The 17,562-nt window shown below is 52.7% G+C and overlaps 1 protein-coding gene and 1 non-coding gene across 3 annotated transcripts; one reads left to right on the top strand and one right to left on the bottom strand.

Moving 5' to 3' along the window:
* The first annotated feature begins 1,041 nt into the window (after nt 1-1,041).
* Nucleotides 1,042-17,414, top strand: Rab35 (RAB35, member RAS oncogene family). Of its 2 annotated transcripts, XM_078039026.1 has the most exons (6): nt 1,044-1,273; nt 6,438-6,488; nt 9,241-9,364; nt 13,833-13,957; nt 14,035-14,159; nt 15,227-17,414. In XM_078039026.1, exons 1-6 carry the CDS (start codon nt 1,222-1,224, stop codon nt 15,353-15,355), a joined length of 606 nt encoding a protein of 201 aa, XP_077895152.1. In that variant the 5' UTR covers nt 1,044-1,221; the 3' UTR covers nt 15,356-17,414. The 2 variants fall into 2 exon arrangements, with proteins under 2 accessions (XP_077895153.1, XP_077895152.1); XM_078039027.1 differs by lacking the exon at nt 6,438-6,488 and having other exon boundaries at nt 1,042-1,273.
* On the bottom strand, nt 10,939-11,010 carry Trnaa-ggc (transfer RNA alanine (anticodon GGC)). Its single transcript has one exon. It is a non-coding gene; the product is annotated as a tRNA-Ala (tRNA).
* Nucleotides 17,415-17,562: the final 148 nt, after the last annotated feature.

Below are 17,562 nucleotides of genomic sequence, written 5' to 3' on the forward strand. Positions count from 1 at the left end.
TATTAAGTCAAAGAAAACGAAGATTGATAAAATGAGTAGAACTGTTCAGCAGATGTGTGACTAGAAAGGGAGAGTTATAACAGGTAATAAGGACATTAAAGTCTCCCTAGTTCTACAGTGAGGATGACAGTGGTACCATCCTGATTTCAACTCCAAGGGGTAGAACAGGTGAGAACTCACTTGTAGAAATGGAAAAACCTGGGCTCAACTTTCAGCTGCTCGGGCCTCCCTAACCACAAGACCTTGATATGAGTATCTAGGTGGTGTGAAATTGGAGGCGAGAGCGGCCGCCTTCAGTGTCTGGACGCGTCTTACACACTGGGTCACTCTTTTCCCAGGCTCTGCTTCAAGCTGGACGGATTCCGGTTCTGGAACTACTCTGCCCATTTTACCAAAGGGACATCTCAGGCCCCAAGGGTCACGGAGCTGGGATGTGATTTAGCCCCATCGCTGACCTCAAGGCCTCTCTCTAGTAGCTACGTTCCGCAGGCCATTCCTGTCCCTGTTGAACTCGGCAGCCACCTGCCACACTCTGTGGCGGGCCTGGGGCACTGGGGGTCCCGAGCCAGCACCGCCGAGGCGGCGTCGACGCAGCAAGGGGCGAGGTGCCCGCGTCTTCCACAGCCACACGAGTCTGCCTTCACCATTCGAATCCCGGGACCGGAGAAACCCGGAGCTCGGCGTGAGCCCGCCCCCGGCCGCTGCGCGCCGGTCATTTCCTCTCCACAGCGCGTGCGGTCTCGAAGATGAGGGAGCGAGAACGTCCACAGCCAAGAAGGCCCTCTGGCACCCTCGGCTTCTGTCAGTTAGAGCTGGACCGTGACCCTATCCCGCAAGCCCTTGGGACCGCGAGCCGCGGAGGCGACGTTCCCCTAGGAAACGGGAGGAAGGCGGGCCCGCGCTCGCCGGGACTGTGCCAGAGCGCGTGCGCGGTGCGCGTGCGTGACGAGGGCGCGGCCGGTCGAGGCTGCGGCTGCGCAAAGGCGGTACCAGGCCCTGCGCCTGCGCAGTGGCGGGGCGGGGCGGGAAGAAGGGAGGCGGTGGCACCGGCGGCGGCTGCTGAAGAGGAGGAGGAGGAGGAGGGGGAGCGAAGGGAGGTGTTTCTGTCAGTTCCGGCTGTTTGTTCGGGAAGTGGATCCGCCGCTGCCGGAGCAGCCCGGAGGGAGCTGCGGATCGCGAGGCCAGTACCGACCCCGCCCGCGCGCACCGCCCCCGCCCGCCATGGCCCGGGACTACGACCACCTCTTCAAGCTGCTCATCATCGGCGACAGCGGTGAGGGCCGCAGCGGCCGGAGGCGGCGCGGGCCCTGCCGGGCGCGGCCCGCGGGGGCCTCAGGCGGGCGGGCAGGCGGGCGGGGAGGTGCCGGCCCGCGCGGGGCGGGCGGGCGGGGCTGGCCGGCGGCCGCGGGCCCCAGGGGCGCGCCGAGGGGGGCTCCGGGCCGCGCGGAGCAGAGTCGGGGCGCCAGGCTGCCTAGCGGAGGGGCCGAGCGCGCGGGGTTCACTCCCCGCGCCTGTTCCTGCCTCACGTGTGACCTTGGTCAAGTCGCGTATTTTCTTGAGTTGGAGAGACCTGGGTTCGAGTCTTGGGATTACCAGCTTCTTCACTCTGTGACCTTGGGCAAGTTGCTTCACCTTTCTGAGCCTCAGTTCCTGCATCTGTGAAGTGGGGACTTGCCTCGCTGGGTGGTGTGAGTGAGTATTCAGTGAGATAAAGTGGGCAAAGTGCTTAGTGCCTGTTCTGGCGTAAAATAAGTTCTAATTCAGTGTTAGCTATTGTTGTTATCATCATCTGTATCTTTTGTAAGACTCACTCCTCTGTAAAATGGGGATATTCCCAGACGTGTCTCATGGGATTGCTGTGAGGTTTAAATGAGGTAAGGCACGTGAAGGCTTCAGCATGGTTCTGCTGAATTATTATTAAATGTCTGCATTGTTCAGTTTCCTCATCTCTAAAATGGAATAGTAGTAAATCCACCTCAGAAGGCTGATGTGAGTGTTCAGTGAGATCCTGCATATGTAGTGTTCAGTACAGTGCTTGACTAACAGCAGTGGTCTTTGCTGTCACCCCACCCTACTATGAACCAGAGGAAAATTAGGGGTGGCTTAGCCAATATTACAAATGTGGGCCACATGCACACTCCTTGAGTCTTCCTAGCTCAGATGGCTGCTCCATGTCTAGTTCCTAGAACAGTGCCTGGCAGTTGAATGAATGAACATTGAGTGTCTGCACAAAAGGTAGATTAAGTTTTGGCAAGAGTGAAGGGTTTTAGAGGTGTTGGGAGTGCGACAGGTGAGCAGGTTTATGGGTTGACCAAGGCAGGCCCCAGAAGGTTTATGGGAGTATAGCTGAGGTGCTGTGATTATATGATGTCCAGGAAGGAGGCTTGGGAGCAGCTAAGTTTACAGACCAGACCTGAGTTGAGTGTGGGGAAGCTGGTCATGTGATGATTAGAGGCAGAGGCCAGATTGGTGGTAGAGCCCATGGATTGCTAAGGAGAGAGGGAACCAAATCCCTTTTAAGATTCAGAATGTGCGGGTATTAGATGCAGTGTTATAGATGGGTGGTAGAAATGGATTGTTTTTTTGGTCTCACTTATGAAGTGGGATTGGGAATGTGGTTGATGGCTTAGATCTGGTGGAAGATGGCTGGGGTTTCTGTGGTTGCTGATGGAGGGGAGATGTAAGGGGAAGAGTTGGGGGCTAACCAACCAATAAGATGGAGGTGGTTGGGGATGGAGTTAGAAAGGTGGAGGACTGATTGGTTATGATTTGAATGAAATAACTAGATAAGCTGTGATGCCTTGTACTTTGACATGGCCTTTGGCACTCCTCAAGGTCCTGAGGCTTATACCTTTATAGGATTTACTTTCTGCTCTGGCCTTGGTTCTGAGCAGCTGGCCCAAGGTGATTTCTCTCCTTTTGCCATTAAAGTTAGCCCATCATGGTCAAAGGTCTTTACCCCCTGCAAGTCATCTTCAGCTTGTGTGTTGACTCCAAAAATGAAAGGCCTAAAGTTAGCAAGAAGATGCAGCTTGCTGGCTTTTCTACCCCAAAAAACCCAGGGGATGATTTTGGCCTTCTTTCTTAACTGTGCACTTTGCCTGGGGTATTGATTTTGCGCTCAGAAGTCAGGTAGGGGAGAAGACCCATGGGGTCAAGATTTATGTGGTCTTGCTCCTATTTCAGTATGAGCATGTAGGCCTGGCTTGTGGAGAGGAGCTAGATGCTTTGCTGTTTGATTTCTCCTGACAGTGAGTTGATACTCCAAGTTGAACACTTAGGAGACTGGGAGATGGTAGCCTTGGGAGTTCAAACTAAGCTTTGCAGCTGAGTGGGGAACCTGACATCCTCACTACCCCACACTGACCTCTTTGTGTGTGTGCTTCCTTAGGGGCGTATCAAATGATTTCACAGATACTTTCTCATCTGATTCTCACCCATTGCCCGTGCAGCTTGTCAAATAAGGAAACTAAGGCTCAGAGGAGATGACTGGCTTGCCCAAAATCACACAGCTTATCAGAGGCAAAGCTGGGAATTAATGCACATCCTTCTAATATGGGTGAGAGCATCTGGTGTTAGGCTGGCAAACTGTAGGTCCTCAATGAATGTTAGTTTCTTTCTTTATAAATCTAGAGTTCTTCTTTCCACTCTGCCACATTGCACATGCTTCTGGAATGTATTCCCTCAGTTTTTGCATCTCTTCTTTTATGCCTGTGATTCTACACTTCTTTATTTTTTGTGACATTGGCTCAGATTTGTAACCACATTTCATCTGCATCCACTGGGTCAGTCATCCTCATTCTTAGAACCTGGAGTGGCTTTCAGAGACCTAGTTAAAGCCCTTTACTTTACAGATGAGTAAACTGAGGCTCAGAGATGTGATGTGACTTGTCTGAGGCTGTACAGTGAGGCTGTTGCTAAGACGACAAAAATTGAGACCGCTTCACTTGAAGGTCTAAGGGTCTGCAACAGGTTGGAATTGAAGCAAAGAGGAGCAAGGGGTCAGAAGCCCAGGGTAGGACCAGGGCCAAGGTGAAGACTTTTGTGTGGCTGGCATGAGAAGGACCAGAGGCAGAATGCAGGCAAATGCTATGACAGTTGAGTGTGGTGTCACCCAGCTGCCAAGAGGCATTGAATGCTGCTGGGGGCCTATTCTTCTGCAGGGTAGGAGATGATGGGATTTGGAGGTTTCTTGCTGGAGGTGGCCATAGGGAACCTTAGGCCATGGCAAAAGTAGGTTGATACCCTCTGCTTCTTCCCAAGGCCAGTACTGTAGGTAGCAGAGCGGTGTGTTTTCTCAAGAAAGCCTCCCCCTGGGATATTTGGGAGGGATCATGTCAGTGGGTTTCAGAGGGAGAGCAGTGTGGGATCTGATGTCAGGTCCAAAGCAGCAGACCATGTGGTGACTCTCGTGGCCTCTCTGCAGCCTAATGGTTTTCAGCTGCTCTGTAGAGGACCTTGGGGGGTAAATGTAGGGGATGCTACTGTGACACTGCAGAGAGTACCACCCGCTGTCTTTTTGCAGATATGTGGATTTAGATAAATTTTAATTTTAAAGAGGATTCTGCTGCTCCAAAGTTTGAACAATGCTGCTTTGGCTCCTGTTAATTCTGCAGTCATAGCATTAGGTAGCATAGCTGTCAATGAGATTGACATTTTTCCAGTCATAATTCATGGAGCAGTGTTTTGTTGGTGCCTATTTAGTGCTGGGCCCAGCTTACACACTGAATTCACAGGGCGGATGAGAGCTAGGTCTGTGTACTAGAGGAACTCACAACCTAGTGGCCCAGACACAAGCATTTAGCTGAGTAAGCTGGTCCCAGAAGGCTCTAGGAGAAAGCGAAGGAGACAGCAGCGCCAATGGGGTGTTAGTGTCAGGCAGAGCGCCGGTGAGGACCCACCCCACTTGGGCTCTCCTTGGGCTTAGCAGGAAGCCTCATGGCTGAGCAATGAGGAAGTGGTGTTGAGCGAGAGAGCGCTGCAGGCCTGGGGCAGAGCAGCAGGTGCTATGGGCACACACCTGTCTCAGGGAGCCTCACCCCAGCCTGTCTTTGGGAAGGCAGACCTGGTTGTGCTCAGAGAAACAAGTTCTTCTGGACAACCCTGGATAACTCACTTGAAGTCCCCAGAGAGATCCTTAGAGGAGACTGGCCCAGGAGGATGTCAGGGGTTAGGTTAAGAGAAACACAAATGCTAGTGTGCAGCAGTGGTTTACAGCTTTGGGTAATAGGGAGTGGGGGTGGAGGCCCTGCTCTCTTTGAGAATCAGATTAAAGCCTTGGGCTTCTCCCTCAAATAGGCATATGTACTCAAAATTTGCATGTAGTTGCAGGGTGTTTATGAGATCCTAGGTTAATATCTCATAGCTTTGATGGCATTTCCATTAAAAGTCGAGCAAGAGTAAGATGTAGGAGCCCACTGGGATCACTTAATTCTGCTTCCTGAGACAGGTGCTAGAAGGCTTCCCCAGCAGGAGGTATCAGGAGGCACTGCAGAGCCCTGGAGTTAGGATCTCTGCTCTGCTGCTTCCTGTGGTGGTGCCTTAGGTCAGCTACTTGGCTTCTGGGAGCTGTAGCTTCCTCATCTGAGGGGATGTAGTTGGGATTCTGGGAGCAACAAAGTGTCCACCATGCAGACAGAGTCAGTGCATGTTAATTCTTTTCTTCTGAGTTTGATTGGACTTAAGGGTAACGGGTTGCGGGAGGGCAGGAGGTCACAGGATAGGTGCACTTAACAGGTTGTAGCCACCGTGTATCGAGATCAAGGGGAGCTAGGCTTCTGAGAGTTCTGTCTGTGGAATAAGCAGCCAGGAGCTTCCACAGTTTGTGCCGTGGCCTGAGCACTTGTGTGCCGGTGGCCTGATAGGATCCTGCAGAGTCCACTGCACCACCCACCTAGCTGGTGGTGATTCAGTCAGGGGAAGGTGGCTGATGCTTTTAGCTGTGGGTCTCGGTTTCCCCACCTGCAGCATAGCCCTGATGATCTCAAGGGTTCTTTTCAGTTCTAAAATTCCTTGTTTCAAGCTCCTTGAAAACTCAAGCTCCATATGTGGTGGGTGGTTTTCTAGAGACCATGTTCTGGATGCACCAGGGGGACCAGTCTCATTTGGTTGACCTTTCTCCTTCTGTGTCTGTCATCTCTTATCTCCCTCGGGACTGCCAGGACAGCTCTCAGCAGTGCTGAGAAGTGAGACCCTCTGTCATCTCCCCCAAGGGATTTAGGAGCAGCTTGTCTTACACGAGGATGAAGGAGAAGGTCAGGGATTGAGTGAAGAGATGTGCGTGGTGTATGGCTGGTTGGGGAGATAGGAAGCAGCCTTGAGCAGACAGCTGGCACCACCAAGCTCCTTGTGGGGACTCAGGCAGCAACTCCCTGAGGAAGGATGGGGCTGGAGGGAGGAACGCACCAGCCTGCTGATCGTGGTGCTCTCTCCTGCAGGTGTGGGCAAGAGCAGCTTACTGTTACGATTCGCAGACAACACTTTCTCAGGTGAGTCTTCCCCTGGGTGCTGGTGGGACATTTGGATTTTGAAACCCCTTTCCCTGGCACCAGAACACACTGGCTTCTGCCTAATGTGGGGAACTTTCTCATTCTGGTTTTCAGAGGAAGGAAGAAGAGGGCTGGAGGCTTAGGTCAGAGGCCTCTGAGTTCCGCCTTAATCCATCTTGTTGAAAATCTCCTTTACCACTCATCTTTTCCCTGTCCAGCATCATCTTGTGTTCAACTTTTTTTTTTTAATTTAAAGTTAAAAAGATTTAGAAGACAGTCATGCTTAAATTAAAATAAAATTTCCAATAGGAAGGACTTACTAATGTGAAGAATACCAGTTGTCCCTGCACTTGCCCCTCTGCTGCCCCAGGAGCCTGTGTTTATGGGGGATGTACCTTTCAGCTGCTTTCGGATTCCATTCCTTCTCAGTCTACCAAAAGTGCTTCCATGTTGCTATGTGTGGACCTCCCTGGTTCCTTTTAGTGCTCTCAAGTTCGCTGCACTGTGCTTGGATGTACCATAGTTCATTACCAGTGCTCTTGTTATGTGTGTGGTTTCTGGTTTGCTTCTGTTTTAATTGATGCTACACTACTTGGGATACAATGTATATGTTCTTGTACATGCAGTTTCCATAGAAGTGGGGTTACTGGGTCACAAGGTATATACATTTACAATTTTCGTAGATAATGCCAACTTGCCTTTCAAAGAAGCTGAGATAATTTATAGTCCCACTGAAGGGTTTGAAAGTATCCCTTGTCAGCTTGATCAGGGCTTCATTTTTGTTAAACTGATAGACAGAAAGTGATGTAAAGTTTGAATTAGTATTTCCCTGATCACTGGTAAGGTTGAGCATGTTTTTGTTTGTTAAATACATCATGATACAGGGGCTTCAGGTTGGGTTGGCCTGCCTGAGTAAGAACTGAAGTGTGATTATCTTACAGGGAATTGCTCTGCTGTGTTTGAGGGCAAGCTACACTTAGGAAGTTATTACATGGCTAATGCCTCTCTCTCAGTGGAAAAGTGGAATTTTGCCCCTTTCCTCTCCCTGAGATGGCTCTGCAGCTCCGCTGGTGTTGGGGAATTGGAAAAAACTGGCTTCTCTCTGTTACCCTGATGTAGCAACTAAGCCTCAGTTCATCTGTGAAGTAGAAATTGTGGTTGTCCCTCTGATATAGATTGTTGTGGGATCTCCTGAGAGAGTGCACATCACAGTACTTGGAACAAAGTAATCACTGAGTACGCACCAGCTATTTGTGGTTGTCATTATCTTCTGTTCAAGGAAGATGATTACTGATCAACCTCTAGCTGTGCTGGAAAACATTCCTCTTCCTCCATGAAGTCCCTATAACTCCCCATCAAATCTGCTTTCCGCTCTTGGGTGACTCTTTTGTAGTCTCTCTTCTTTCTGAATGTGCTACCAGTAGCTTGGCTTTAAAGCGTTGGCTTTAGCTGGAGGCATCATATCAGCACTTGCCCTTGTCTCACGCTGCTGAATTCACTCTGCTACTCTCTGAATCCACACATCTCTGGCAGGTTCTTTTCTCTGTTTAGTAGCTGTGGTGACCCTCTCTCACCTGAACAGAGTTTATAGCAAGTTTCTCCACTTGGGGACTCTTCATACTTTGCATCTTGTAACTCTGTGTTGAGGGGCTGTCCTGTGTGTTGAAGGATTTTAAGCAGCATCCCTGGGCTAGATCTACCCAGCAAGTGGCCAGTTGCGTTGTAATAACCAACTTTTAAGTCTCCAGACTTAAAAGTCATTCCTGGTTGAGAACCACTGGTCTTTATAATCTGTTTCCAGCTTTCTTTCTCTTGTTGCTCATACTGCTTATTCTTTCTTTGGTTTTTAATTTTTTTCCCCCACTCATTCAACTACAAGGTGTTTTTTGAGTGCCTAACTGTGTGAGGACTCCGCATACCTTGGCGTTGTCCAAGACCAGAGGAGCACCAGGTGCATTCTGTTTGAGCTTTGATCTGTATCTTGCTTCACACGGTCATCTGTGTGTCTCATTCCCTACATTATGTTACATGGAGTGCTCCAAAGGGAGGGAGAACTTGTGTTCTTCTTTGTGGTCACCTTTGTGAGCCTGGACTGGACCGACTCACTGGCCATTCTACTCAAATCCATCTTTCACACAGATGCCCCAAGAAAGCTGCTTAACATGCAGCTCATGCCCCTGGTTAAAACCCTCACTGCCTCCCCATCGCACAAAGAGAGTCCAGATTCTCGAAAATGGCACAAAGGCCCAGAGACCTGGCCTTGGCCCTCCACCTGCTTCTCACCACAGGCGTGGCCTCACCTGCACCATTGCTGTTTTGCTACTGTCTCTCCTGCCCGGAGCAGTGCTTTTCAGACTGTGGTTTGGGTCTTGTTTGTGTTTAGGAAGTTAATTTTGTGGATCCTTAAATTCTTTTTAAAAATAGAATAGAAAAGAAAAACCCAGAGTGCATCACAGGTCTGGCCCTTTCTCAGGTTAGATCTGAATGTCCCCACCCCTGGCCAAACGAACAGAGTCTGTCCCTCTTCCCTCAGTACCATCCTAGATTTTATTTCCTTTGTAGCATTTATCACTGTGAATTGTCCTTCTCAGTTTCTTTCACTGTATCCTGTCTCACTTCCATTGTGGGGTCCCTCAGGGCAGGCCATATCTTACTTGGGTCTCTGGGGTCTGGACTTGGTGGGACACTCTGTGGGTGGGACAGTGTGAGACAGGGTCTCTGCTGGGCCTGGCTGATGTCGGTGTGTGTGCAGGCAGCTACATCACCACCATCGGAGTGGATTTCAAGATTCGGACAGTGGAGATCAACGGGGAGAAAGTGAAGCTGCAGATCTGGGACACGGCGGGGCAGGAGCGCTTCCGCACCATCACTTCCACGTGAGTCCCCGTCCCACTCCCACCTGCAGCCCCTGCCTCAGACACTGTGGATTTTTGCACAAAGTTGAGTAGAGTGCTGGTCGTAGAAATCACTGAGTGGCTCCCAAGGCTATAGGGAACTGAGCTCTTTGATGACCTCAGTGGGTGGGGCTTGGCTGTGCCCTTCCCCTTCCTGAAGATGTCAGAGGACGTGGGGAAGTGCTGTGGCTGCTGTGGGGTGGGCGGGCAGGCAGTGGCTGAGCACCCTGGCTCTGGTGTCCGGCAGGACAGTGACTATGTACCCTCCCCTTGGACACTCAGCTTTACCCTCAGAGTGGCAAAAACCATGGTGTTTGCCTTACCAGGTGTTTGTGACGTGCCAGGTCCAAGTGAACACTGAGTCAGTGGCAGTTCCTCTTGGCAGGTGTCCATTCTGTGCAGGCTCCCCTCACTCAGGCCGACTCCTCGGAGGTGGCTTTCTTGGGAGGTCTGGAAGAACGTGGGTGTGTGGGAGCCCCTTTCTCCCCGCAGAGCTTTGGCTGGAAAGTCGGTCTCTAGTGTGTCGCCCTCCCTCATTTGTCACCGCGGTGCCTTTGTGGTTCTCAGCTACAGACAGGAGAGAGCCAAGGCCTGATTCCAGGTCCTGTGCAGGGGCTCTCGGTTCTTAGGCTGTCGATGGGTCAGATTCCAGGAACGCAGGGCTTGAAGGCGAACAGTTTGAAATTTAAATTTCTGTTCTGCTGTGTGTCCTTGGGCAAGTTGCCTAAACTCTCTGGGTTTCAGTTTCCCATGGGGTTTATTTTTAGGATTTGTTTGAATGTTGGGACCTGTGTCCGGATCCCCTGCTTTGAGCTTTTTGTGGGTCACCTCCATTAATTCTCCCATAATTCTCTATGCTTGGTGCTACTGCTATCCTCATTTTACAGAAGTGGTCTGCTTCCAGTGATGGCAGAGCCCTGGTTCTACAGTGGGGAGGCTGCCTTCACCCCAGGGCTGTTCCCCTGAGAAGGCGGGGAAGGCTATGAGAAAGTTCCCTGGCCAGAGACCCCTGTCTTCCCTTCAGCATGGAAGCAGGGTGGAGCCATGCTGGTGCCATCCCAGGCTCTTCAGGAGCTTCTGAGGGTGGGGAAGTGAAGGTGAAGCACCCGCGCAGTGGCAGCTGGGAGTGTGGGCAGAGCAGGGCTACTGGCTGGGCAGGAGGGGCAGTCACTTTGCCCTGTGCTGAGCACATGAATGTCATAGCCCTGAATGACTGAAGCTCTGCGGGTTCCCAAACCTGGGGCTGCCTGGGCACAGTCCTGCAGGACGCAGTGATTGAGCTGCCTGAGTGGGGGCTGTCAGCCGGTGTCCCTACAGTGTAGTGAGGACTTGGGGAGGGCTAGGTGTCAGGATTGATGTTGAAAACTTTGGGTCGCCTGGAGCCTATAGGCCCATGTACGAGCCCCACATGGGGCATCAGGGTTACCAGGTCTGGCCACTTACCTCACTTGTCCTTACTCTGGGCCAGGAATGTCGCTAGGTCATCACCAACTTTATTTCACTTAATGCCAATGAAGAAGTTTGTGATTATCTTATTATTGTTATTATTATTATTTTGGTGGTACTGGGGATTGAACCTAGGGCTTTGTGCATGCCAGGCACACGCTCTACCAATGAGCCATATCCCCAGCCCCCTGGGATTATCTCCATTTTATGCACAAGAAAACATGCCCAGAGAGGGCAAAGTGACATAGCTCAGTTTCTTAGGATCAGAACTGAGGCCCATCTGATGCCAAAGCTCAGGCCTCTACCTAGTTCATGGTCTTGTGGCCCCCCAGACTGGGCACAGCTCCTCCTTCAGTGTCTCCCTTCTGGGTTTAAAACCAGTTGGGGGCTTCAGGGCAGCAGAGATAATAGACCTGTGCCCTTGGGAGATGCTGGGGGCTGGGAGCTGGGCCCTGGGGCGTCTGAACCCTTCCTGCAGCAGAGGCTCCTCCTGCTGCTGCTCCCCTGCCACATAGTCACTTTTTTTCGGCACTGGGTGGGGTGGGAAGAGGGACTGGCTCCTCCATTCTCTTGGGGAGATTTTGGAGGGGTCGCCCAGCTCCTGGGGCAGTGTGTGTTTTTTCCAAGGTGCTTGGGAAAGTGGGTGACTGCGTACTGGCAGCCTTTGGGCGCTGGCTAGTCCCTGGTGTCTGGGGATGATAAAGGTTGTCCTCATTCAGGGTTCCTTAGCCCCTGAGGTGGGAGGCATGCAGGGCCCACCCAGGGGCCACAGAGACTGTGCCTTATGATGGCGGTTGACAAAGAAGGAAGGAGTAGGGAGGGACAGTCAGGGTGCAGAATCATGACCTTTTTTGACCTGGGGCATTGGAAGAGAAACCAAAATTGCATCCTGTGACGGATGCTGAGGTTTGCTGCCCCTGAGAGGTGTGGCTGGGGGAGGGGTGGGATGGAGGGAGGAAGTAAAGAGGAAGAGGAGCCCTGGTGCTGGCCCAAGAGTCAGACCTGGGGACCAGGATATCAAGCTGGACATTCCACTCAGCCTTGGAGTCCTCACTGGTGAGATGGCTGTCCTGACACCTGTTGGGCTATGTTGTTTGCAAAGATGAACAAGGTGGTGGATGCAGAGTGCTCAGCCCTTGCCTGGCCTGGGCCAAATGTCTGCTGCTGGGACATGATTCCTGCTGGGCAGCGATTCCCACCGTGTGGGAGCCCAGAAGCACCAGAGCCCTGAGCCCAAGCTCCTGCGGAGACCAGAGCTCCACTCAGATTGAGCCTCTTCCCTGGGCCCCAGGGCCGTTGAGGTTCCCAGGAAGCAGCAGGGGTTTGTGCTGGGGCCATGGCTGGAGGCATTTCTTGGCATCTTAGCCGTCTTGGGCAAAGGAGGTTTGCAGAGGCTGCTAGCGCTTCCTCTGCTGGCAGGGAACAGTGGCCTGTCTTCATGGTTCCCGGCAGGCACTCCTGCACCCGCCCTGGAGGCGTCCACCAAGCTGGTTGGTGTGCTGAGCTGGCACGGGGCTGCTGTAGGGCCAGGGCTGGTTCTTGGGCCCAGAGCTGAGACAATGGGATTGTCAGGCTTCCTCAAAGCCAACGAGCGCTGCACCCTGGACAGAATGAGGCGTCCTGGGAGATCTCCTGGGATGTCTGGGGGGTGGAGACAGACAGCAGACAGGACCCCAAGCATGGTGGAGGCTCCTCTTCCAGCAAGCTGTCTCTTGGTTTCCTGCCACCTCTATCTGGGGCCCCAGATTGCCATGGAGATAATAAAGAGCACCCCAGTGTTCACTCTGTCCTGCTCCCCAGCCCTGTGGTGGTGTGTTAAGTGCCTATATCCCCATTTCATAGCTGTGGAAACTGAGACTGTGGCCGGTGGAGCTAGGGTTACTCTTTGTCCTCAGACTGGCCATGAATGTGAAGGCTTCTCAGCTGGTGGGCAGCAGGTGACAAGCTGTACCCACCACCTGTCTGCTGCACCCTTTCTCAGCCTGTGCATCCTGTGCCACCTTAGAACCAGGGCTTGGGAAGGAGTTGCTTTCCAGGTGTGCTGCAGGAGCATGCAGGTGCTCAGGGCCAGGCAGGCGGCTGCTAGAAGGTCGGGAGGAAGCAGCCTGTCCCCTCAGGGTTTGTCTCCTGGGTGTCGTAAGAAGCCCCCAGTGACAGAAAAATCTCTGCAGCTTTGGGGAGGGGAGCTGCAGAGGGACACTGTTGGGGGTTACATAGTGCTGGGACAGGGTGCTTCCTGTCCTCTAAGGCCAGGGTTTCAGGGAAGTGTGAAGCTCCATCCTCTTGTTCCACGGTCTTCATCGTCCCCTCGACTGTTAGTGTGAATGCGGCTGCTTGGTCTGAAGGTCCCTACCAGGTGTCTGGAGAGGAACGTTGATACTGTTCTTCCTTCCAGACCTGACCAGCTTGGGGCTGCATGTTGGGTGGTGGTGTAGCTGGCCTCCCTTCTAGGCACCCTGGTGCCCACGCAGCTCCCACACTGTCCCTGCCATTAGAATGGATAAGCCAAGAGTGGCAGGAAGGGAAGTGCCACCTGCCCCTGAGGGAGGGGACACAGATATACCAGGGCTCATGAATAGTGCAGCTTCTTGGATTGGCATTTTACTAAATCAGATTTGAGGAAGGAAAATTTTTTGAATGTTTAAACAGGGATAGTGATAACATGATGTCAAATACAAAAATTGTCTGAATTCTAAAAATAAAAGGAGAACTTTGTAGAAGTTTCCAGCTGGTGGCAGACTGAGTCATCTGGGGTGACTCTTTTGACCTGGTCTGCCACCTCAGGGCCAGCCACCCCTCCTCTGCTAGTACCCTGGGGACAAGTGTGAGGAGCCTATCCTGGCGTGGGCATGGTGGCCAAGGCCAGGTGCACAGCCCAGCTGCCGAGTGCAGGAATGACCGCTCTCCCCCGCCACTGTCCTCTGCTGTGGGCAGGCAGGTCATCGGGTCATAGGGACGGTCATAGGGATGGGCTGAAGCCCTGACATACACCTTGGCCTTACAGGTATTATCGAGGGACTCATGGGGTCATTGTTGTTTACGACGTCACCAGTGCTGAGTCCTTTGTCAATGTCAAGCGGTGGCTTCACGAAATTAACCAGAACTGTGATGATGTGTGCCGAATATTAGGTGAGGCTGGGGACTGTGGGGTGGAGGGTGGCAGGAGGTGGCCTTACAGGGACGGCTGACTCTGCCTTGCCTTGAAGTGGGCAATAAGAACGATGACCCCGAGCGGAAGGTGGTGGAGACGGAAGACGCCTACAAGTTTGCTGGGCAGATGGGGATCCAGTTGTTTGAGACCAGTGCTAAGGAGAATGTCAACGTGGAGGAGGTGAGTCCCTGGGGAGCGGGAGAGGTGGCCCTGCTCAACCCCCACATCCCTCTCCTCCCCCAGCTTGCTCACGGCCTCTGAGTGAGCAGTGGAAACATTATAGTGACTGACGTCTGTCGGGTGCTTGCTGGGTGCGGGCCCTCAGATGGTCTTAGCTGGTGTCTCTGCAGTCCTCTGAGACAGGTACCACATCTGCATTTCTAATCGGGGAAACCGAGGTTCCAGAACATCACTCAGCTAATAAGAGGCTCAAACTTAGATCTGCCCACCCCTGGTCCTTCCCTCACCCCTCCACTGTCAAATCATTCTGCTCTGGCTTTCCTGGGGACCTAGTTCCTTTCCTGTGGCTTCCAGAGCAAGCGGGGCTGGCTGGCCACACCATGGTGGGGAACACAGACTCCTCAGAGTCAGGCCAAGACCCCAATCCTAGAGCCACCCTCTGTGGTCTTCATTTGTTCATCTATAGCTTGAGGGGAACGTGAGCCCTGCCTTGCAAGGATTGAGTGAGTCGAGTCATGTCGAGTGCTTAGCATGAAGTATATGCTTGGCAGACGCTGGCTGGGCTTTTTCATGCCTTCTGCTCCCACCACTGAGGTCGCTGTTACCCGCCTTTCTGGGCGGAGTGGAGAGGACTGTGCACTGGTACATGGAGCTTCACTGGACCCTGGCACTGAAATGGTGTTGGGAGGTCCGGGAAAGTTTCGGGCAGGACCTCGGGGCCCCACGTACCCTGAGGTGGCATGGGGCGGGCAGACTGGGGTCCCCTCCTGTCTGCTTACAGGACAGGGCAGCTCTGTGTTGTCAGAAGATTCCAGCTCCAGAAGAAAGGGGTTCTCCTGTCAGTGGAAAACCCCCGAGAGTGACTTCCCCTTGTTCTCACAGTTTGTGGGTCTTTAGTGTCCCTGTTGACCTTTCAGTAGTCCACCTCCTCCTCCTAGAAAGGGTTTGGAGGACACTCCTGCCAAGCCCTTCACAAGCAGAAACAAAGCTGGGCCTGGGGGGCAGCAGTGCCAGCCTGCCCGGGCCTCCCGCTGGGTCTGGGCTAGTCCTACCGTGTCGCCTTGCAGATGTTCAACTGCATCACAGAGCTTGTTCTCCGAGCAAAGAAAGACAACCTGGCGAAACAGCAGCAGCAGCAACAAAATGATGTCGTGAAGCTCACGAAGAACAGTAAACGAAAGAAACGCTGCTGCTAATGCCCCTCAGGCCACGCAGAGACTGCACTGCGGTCCCTCCCCGAGCCCGAGGCCTGCAGGGGTCCTCGGGGGACAGTCTCAGTTTCGTGCCGTTATTTAAAGAATTCTCTCCACGTTTTTTATTGGGAGGCGCCATCGGCACTTCCTCCCCTTCCCTCTCGAGTGCCAAGAAGGTGTTGGACGAGCCCGCCCTTCCCACTGGTGCCCTCCTCCCTGCTGAGGCGCCTGGACCTGGTGAGGACGCTGCCAGCCAAGCGGACTGATTAACCAATTTGTACATAGTGTATATTGCTTTAACCAGCTGCACACCCTTGTTCTGCTCTGGCCTTGGCCTCCTTAATGCCACCTGTTGCAACAGACCCTCCCCAGCCCTCCCCACCGCCAACAGCTTCCTGCGGAGGCAGCGTCTCCTTCAAGCTGCGTCTGTGGCCGACCTGGGCTGGAGTGGGCTCTGTGTTGCTCACTCTCCTGCAGGTTGGTGGCTTCTGTCCCTGCCATGCAGGCTCTGACCTCTCTCCAGGGTCTGTGCCAGCTGTTCTCCTGACCCTACAATTGCTCTGGGAGCTGGGGAAACCTGGCCTTGAGGCAGCCCTGCCCTCTGCTGGCCCCATGCCTTTGGTTCCACAGAGGCAGGTAGTCTTGGCCTCTGGCTGCTAGGTTTCTTTTCCTGCCTTCTAGATGCCTCTGGTACAAACCCAGAGGTGCTGTGTCTTCTTAGAACCCACATGTTTCTGTTCCAACAGAAAGGTAGGGGTGTTTGTGCAGAGATGGGGCTTTCAGGGGGCTATAGGAGCATTATTTTAACAGATAAAGAATATGAAGCCAAATCAAATGAATCAAGTTCCTCACAATTATTTTCTTTCCCTGAGGTTTGATTGGCACAGCAGCCCAAGTTGTGGCTGTCCCACTTTGGGTCCAGTGTTCTTATAAAAAGCAAATGGCTTTCTGTCCTTGTGGGGCTGGGCTCCTAGCCCTTTCTTGGGAAGAGCCAGAAGTCTATGATACAGCACCAGGCACTTCTGGATGTAGGGGGTGGGCACTGGGGGCTGCTGAGTAATGGGAAGGACACCTCTGAACTGGGCCAGGAGACCTTGGATCACTGACGTAACTGTTGTAGTATGAAGGCGGTAGGATTGCTTAGCAGATGGCAAGGATGGTAGCGGTGCTGGCTGGGGCAGCCAGTTTTGATCTACCCCAGTCTCCTGGTGAAAAGCCAGGGTGTCTGCATTTGATTATTGCTCTCCCCTTCTGTGGGACACATCATTCCCCCTTCCCCTAAAAGGATCACGTAACCTGGGAAGAATTGATTTCAGCATCATGAAGTGTTTTATTAGATTTCCTTTCCTAGGCGATTTCCAGGTAAAGCCCTGATTGGACAATCACATCACAGATCACACTGCAGATTTTCCGTGTTAACACTGTGGATGGGTTTTTAATCAATAAAAAATGGGGGTTTCTTCTCACCTGTCTCTCCACTTGTCCAAACCGCCAAAAGCTGGGGTTCCATGGCAGGCCTTTGCTTTGGAGCTGCAGGCTGGGGTCATGGGGCCATGGGTGGTGGAGGCAGGGGCTGTGGAGGGTGCTGCAGGCAGCCCCATCTGGCTGGGGTAGCTGGGAACAGAAGTGGGGTCTCTGCCCTCAGGACTGTCCTGGCTGACCAGGAGCCTGTGGCCCAGGGGTCATACTTGCCTCTGAGCACTCAGGTGAGGCTGTATGGAGTGCTTGCAAACTCAAGCAATAAGGGTGATCCTGCGAGCTTCCAGCCCAGGACAGAAGCCGCAGTGGCTTCTGGCACCTGGACGCCCAGATGCAGGTGGTGGGTTAATTTTGGTGACGACAGTGTCTGTCCCATTGAGTGTCACACGCATGAACGGGATGGGGGGGGTTGTTGGGTGGGGGTGGGGGACTCAGGGCTAGACCGTCGTCCTGGTGGACCTGATGTGAAATTCCTGTCAAACAACAACTTTTAAATGGTTTGCTAGGATTATTTCTGTATTGAAAGTTTCTAATTATGCTTTTTAAAAAAAAATCACTAAAAATAAAGGTTCAAGCTGCCAAATTTTCTTTCAGGGTCTTTTTGCTCTGCTCTGAGTGGGCCTGGCTTCTTCCCACCTATTATGTCCAGCTCTTGTACTTAGCCTGAGTCTTGTGCAGGTGTCAAGGCCCTGGGACACTAAGAAGCCAAGTCCATTTTCTCCATGAGCAAT

The sequence above is a fragment of the Ictidomys tridecemlineatus genome, chromosome 2, assembly GCF_052094955.1.
Source record: "Ictidomys tridecemlineatus isolate mIctTri1 chromosome 2, mIctTri1.hap1, whole genome shotgun sequence".
NCBI classification, from domain to species: domain Eukaryota; kingdom Metazoa; phylum Chordata; class Mammalia; order Rodentia; family Sciuridae; genus Ictidomys; species Ictidomys tridecemlineatus.

What these genes read in the sequence shown, in the direction of transcription:
- Rab35 (XM_078039026.1), top strand. Translation starts at nt 1,222, where the DNA reads ATGGCCCGGGACTACGACCACCTCTTCAAGCTGCTCATCATCGGCGAC. An exon ending in GCTCATCATCGGCGACAGCG is followed by an intron (nt 1,274 to 6,437) that starts GTGAGGGCCGCA and finishes TCTCTCCTGCAG; the next exon opens with GTGTGGGCAAGAGCAGCTTA. An exon ending in AGAATGTCAACGTGGAGGAG is followed by an intron (nt 14,160 to 15,226) that starts GTGAGTCCCTGG and finishes GTCGCCTTGCAG; the next exon opens with ATGTTCAACTGCATCACAGA.